Genomic DNA, 5,866 nt, shown 5'->3' with positions numbered 1-5,866 from the left:
CTCATAATGAGACATATTGTGCGAAACATTAATGAATAAATGAATAATTGAGTAAATGAATGAATAAACAAATAAACAATTTTAATTTTACATAATCATATCAATGTATGTGTTCATTTAATGTATATTTTTGCTATTGAGATTGTTCCTTACTTCAATACTGTATATACATAAATAAACCAGACAGTAGCCTGAGTAGGTACTGTAAGTTGGTAAAATATTTGAAGGATGATGCTAAATTTTTCGGAAAATCTTTTTATAATAGAACAATTCAAACATATGGAATCATTTTGCATATTGCTGTTAACATTTTTTATGCACTCTATTGTAACTACTGTATTGTTCAATCTTCTAAGTAAATAGATCTAAATATTATGACTAACTTAGAAAATATTTATACAATTCTTTACCATTTAATTTTCCATAATACTTCGGATATATATATTTTTTTTGCTGTCACTAACATGCATTTATATTGTACAGGACAAAGTTTGTTTAAAAACTTGAAGGAAATATTCATTTTCAATGTTAACAAATATTTACTGTAGTTTGGAAAATGCATTTCAATTGAAAATTCGCGCTCACTAGATTAAAATCCATATTGTTGACAAGAAAACTGCCAGTTCAGCAGCCCTTCAAATTTCGCTTTCGTTTAAAGGACTGTACATAGTGGCCTGTTCACCAAATTAGACGGCATGCACAATCCCTATACGTGTAAACAACTCAACAAAAAATAATAAATAAAAATAAAATTCACTTACCTATTTCTACAGTTGTTATGCATGCCAACAGGAGATTGTGAGCATCTTATAATCGGACCCTCTTATAAATAATCCATCAAATAAATTTCAAAATGACACAGTTCACTGATTCACATTTATTCAAAAATGAATTATTGCCAGTTTCCACAGACCGCAGACAACATTTAATAACCCAGTACGAAGATGTCAACTTCTATCCTTAATCAGATTACGTGTGATTAAGTCCGAGACAGACAAAATCACGTTTTCCATGATATTAACCTCATCCTGACACAATGACACAATTTCTGCATAACCTGACTGACCTACATGACATAATTAATGGGTTTACACGGTGTGTAAATCAATCGACCAATCAAATAACCTGATTAAATATCTACAGACCGGGTCGCGCATTATTAAAATCCATGAGTATGACTAGAATGGACTGGTATCAATATCATTAATTACGGAATAGATTTTTTTTTCACTTTCGTATAAATTCCTTCAAGATCTTAAATAAAAGTTGTCCTCTGTGATTACGTGTATTATTAGAATTTGTTCTCATGTCTATGTATATTACATACTGAGATATATTTAATAAAACTTGAAACTTGAAATAAATTATTCTTTCATGCAATAACGTCAACAGTTTATTAATTGCTCTTTGCTCGGATGCGCTTGTTTTTTGTTTTTTATAGACATAGGATGGTGATATTATATTATATTTAGATAGTTTGTAAAAGTTAATTTACACTAAATGAATACAAGACACATTTAGTTTTTATATGCATCATAAAATCTTCAACTGAATAGATAGTCCTTCTTCAGGTAACTTTTTAATCTGTTAGAAGAGTATTTTATTGCCTCACAGGGCGTTTTCAATATATTTACCGAAGAAATTGTGAAAATTCAATTTTATGATATCTGATACGTGTCAATTTATTTACCTACCATTAAGTTAAACCTGCTGTGTTATAATGGTATTTCATATATTTCTGGAGACGCTGCATGGGTTATGAAAATTTATTTGATAAAAGTTATTGTAGCCAAAATAAAGTTGCCATTATTAAGAGTGTTCTTATTTTATCAGGGTGCCATAAAGACACACTTTGATTTTTTTCTTTCTTTTATCACGATTTCTGATGTTTCTGCGTAATAACTATGAAATATACGCCAGAAAATATTTATAAACAAGCGATGCTATGACAATAAAGATATAGATAAATGTTTATATATTGCGCTAACTTTGTAGGTCCGGAAGGAGGGTTTCTTCAATTTGGTTAACTATGATTTTAACAATTTCCATGATAATGTTCCTAGGATAATTTTGTAAAGACACTTTTTGATTCTTTAATTTCTTTTAATACGATTTTCGATGTTTCTGCGTTTTTGCTTTGAAATATAAATCAGAAATATTTATAAACAAAAATACCATGATAATGAAGATAAAGATACATGCTATCGTTTAATCCATGTAGTTTCGGACAGTGATACACTATTACTTTAACCATTCCCATGATTAACGATGAAAGCTATGGTTATGCCCTCTATCGTGCGACAGCACCACAACCACTAACACAGGCAGTGATCCAGAGGTAGGACACTAGCTCAAGGTTTTTAAGGCCCATTTTACCAAAGAAATGTATTAACCGCCTGACAGCTTAAGGTTTTGATGTCCTGGTTAAAATTTTGAAAAAAAGTCATGCATTGCTTATTATCTCAGCAATCTGTTGGCTCTTTTGCTTTGTAAATGTTTTGTCCGTGTTTCGCTAGTAACAAAGTCTTTAAGATGCTTGCGACATAAATTCTTCAAAACTGTATAGTATAGTACCCATAGGGTCGAAAGAAAGATCCAAATGTTTCTTTGTAATAAGCACAAACCACAAAGTATCAAAAACAGGGTTTACATTTGATGCTTGATGAAATCTACAGTGCTGGAGCAATAAATAAATATATTACCCCTTTTCGATTGACCAAAATAGTTTGAAAAAAAAAAAACAACATTATATTGATAAACCAAGTTTTTAGTTATCCTTTTTCAAAGCATAAATACGATGCTAAAGCGATGTCACTATCCTTATACAGATAAAGAAGATCTCGTTGTGATATCTACACAGTTTGTCAAACGATTTGTTCCTTGATGAGTAACTTTCTAACATATACATTATAAAACCCAATGACTCTATTTTAAACGAAAAACGGCGGGATTAACTCAAATACTTTAGCATCTGAGTCCTTACAGATTATATTCTAGGCTCTTGTAATGCTTGCATGTTGTATGTTTTATGAACTTAATAGGTCTGCTACGATAAACGCATCATATACCCCAATATAAACTCAAAATTATCAGAATATGTATGATAAAAAATACCAATAACATTGGTATACCTAAACTTAATTTATCTCAGTTTTTATCTCCTTGTACCAGAACATAACGATTATTATACACATGTACGGGCCTCATTTTCAAACACAAATTTTCTTTGAATAAATACAATAGTTTCTCGAACAGGGTTCTATCCAGAAAGCTTCTCAGATTTTATATTGCAACTTTACTTATGAAAATGAAGTTCTTACTGTTATTTGCGTTTGTTATTTGCGTTGAAATATATAGTTATAATTTCTCTGAGGCTAGAGAGCCTGTATGTTCGAAATTTTCATATGAAGAACAGCTTTTAGAGAAAATGATAAGAACTGAAATTAAGGTAGAAACAATGGTGAATGAAAATAAGAAAACTGAGGATAATGTCATCAGTACATTAGGCGACATTAAACAAATTGTTGCTGATTTTACAGACATGTATGCAGATATGAGAGAAAACATAACGGACGATATGTTAAAGAGAGGTGATGAGCTAGAAAGGAGAGAAGGTAATAATATGCACGTTGTTTTACATCAAATCTACATATCTTAAAAATAAAATATTTATACAGTTTTTTTTTTATAAAAATACGAAATAAACTTGATATCCTTTACTATTTTTATAATTCATTGTTTTTTGGTAATTGTTAATTGTTGGACATATATGTCAAGTTCAATATCGTTGATTTTAAGTGTGAGAAAAAAACACACCACAATGTTATTTTTATATTTTCTGTAAACTACGTGATGGATAAACATGTCTTACATTTTTACAGCAAGGGAAAATTGAAATTTTAGCGACAATAGAAAAAGGATACTTAAAAGAAAATTTGTGTTATAAAAAAACTTGAACTTTGATCGATTAGTTAATAGAACTTTAATACTTTATTACAGAATCATTCAAGAAATTATTTGAAAAACAAAAAGCAAGCTCACTAGTGATATTGACGCTAAAAAAGAGGAACTCAGTCAACTTCAAGGTATTGTTATTTACTATATTTCTTTTCTAAAATTGTTTTTGATTTATAACTATCTTTGTAGCACATTTAATTGTCGTTGACTTGGCCCATGCATTCTTTTGGTGTATCACTTGGGCAGTGACATACAGCGAACAAGATTGATTTAATATGCTACTCCATATGTAAAATTTTAACTCTTATTAAACATTCAAATGATTTCATTTACATTTACATATTCTATTTTTGAATTATTTCCATTGACATTCAGATTTATTCCCAGTTGCATGTAAGGCTGATATAAATATAATGGTTTGTCATTTGCGTATTTGACGTGCCACAGATAATATGTAAAAACGCATTAATTCAATGTTTTTAAAGCTTGAGAATTAACTATCCTTGATGACCATGAACTAGATTTTTTTAGATATGACAATGGATTGTAAAAAATAAACCGAAAACAACTTGTTTTACAAAATATAAAATTAATGTAAGTATCTAAACGGTCTGATTTTTTTTTCTGTACTCAGAAAAACTTGCTCAACCTTCAGTTGCATTCTACGCACATCAATTGAAAGACGTGCTTCTTGATACAACGGATGAGATTCTCATATTCGAGAAGACGTTCACTAACGAGGGAACTGGTTACGACACGTCTACAGGATTGTTCACGGCACCTGTTGGAGGACTGTACCAGTTTAATGTTCATACATGTGCTTATAATGGAAAATATTCCTATCTGGGCCTAGTGATGGAAGGTAACGTCATTGCAGCAGATGCTAACTTTGGTGATGCTAATTTTGGCTGTAATACATTTGGTGCAATAATAAGAGTAAAATCAGGATCAAAAGTTTGGGTCAAATCAACATCGTCAAGCTCTGGTTACCAGCTATATCAAAACTCACTCAGGATGAACACATTTAGCGGTGTACTTGTCAATCACTGAATTATAAATGAATCAATTAACAGTGATGGAAGCAAAATCTGATTTCAGTGTTATACGTACGTTTTTGTGTAAACTTTAATTCATTTTTAAGACTCTTAATAACAGTAGTGTTTTGTGAAATAAGTCAATTTTTTGTCAATTTATCTATGATGTGTCTATATTTGTTGTGACGAATATTGTTCATACAATATTTAAGTTTGCATATTGTTGATATAAGTTTATGTTAGTATCTTTATAGCAAATTTAGACTGATTAACATTTATAACATCAAAGAAAGCGAATCTTATGTTCATGTAGGTATTATTGATCTGCATTATTTAACATTGAATTTTTTTATGTTTATGTAACCAGTTAGATTAAATCTATAACGAACCATTGATCTTAATTTGTACAAATTTGAATAGTATCTTACTAATATTTTGACGACTAAAATAATTTAAAGATATATTCAGCTCAATTTTGCTCCAATACGATATTTCAAAAATATTGATATGTGCTAAACGGCCTTTTCTAAATTGTAAAACTTTTTTAAGTAATCAACAGAGGAAGACATGTCATGTTTGAATCGCTACAATTGTATTAAAAAACTGGCATGAAGCATAGTGGTTATTAAAGGCGGGAGAGTTTTTTTAACAAAAGCACACAGAGAATAAAAAGTCTCATTTGTAGTTTACACACTATTACTTATTGAAAATATTTCAATAAAAGGTACATTTTGTCTTTTTTTTTACTGGCATTCTGAAAAAGTTATTAAATACAAAAAATTATGAACCTGAAAATCATTCCCTTCGTTTACTGGAAAAAATGGTGTTTTATCACGTTATTATGTTGTTGCTTTTTGATCGACATTTAAATGACT

At 29.8% G+C, this 5,866-nt stretch overlaps 1 protein-coding gene across 1 annotated transcript; it reads left to right on the top strand.

Annotated features, from left to right (window-relative positions):
- Positions 1-3,457: 3,457 nt before the first annotated feature.
- Positions 3,458-5,007, top strand: LOC132737902 (complement C1q tumor necrosis factor-related protein 5-like). Its single transcript, XM_060725275.1, has 2 exons — positions 3,458-3,614; positions 4,592-5,007. The coding sequence occupies exons 1-2, from the start codon at positions 3,458-3,460 to the stop codon at positions 5,005-5,007; spliced, it is 573 nt and encodes a 190-aa protein (XP_060581258.1).
- Positions 5,008-5,866: the final 859 nt, after the last annotated feature.

This window comes from Ruditapes philippinarum, unplaced genomic scaffold (genome assembly GCF_026571515.1).
Source record: "Ruditapes philippinarum isolate M1 unplaced genomic scaffold, ASM2657151v2 ctg16664_1_1_1_1, whole genome shotgun sequence".
NCBI classification, from domain to species: domain Eukaryota; kingdom Metazoa; phylum Mollusca; class Bivalvia; order Venerida; family Veneridae; genus Ruditapes; species Ruditapes philippinarum.
Note: the sequence above shows the minus strand (reverse complement) of the source record. Positions and strands in the feature narration are given on the sequence as shown.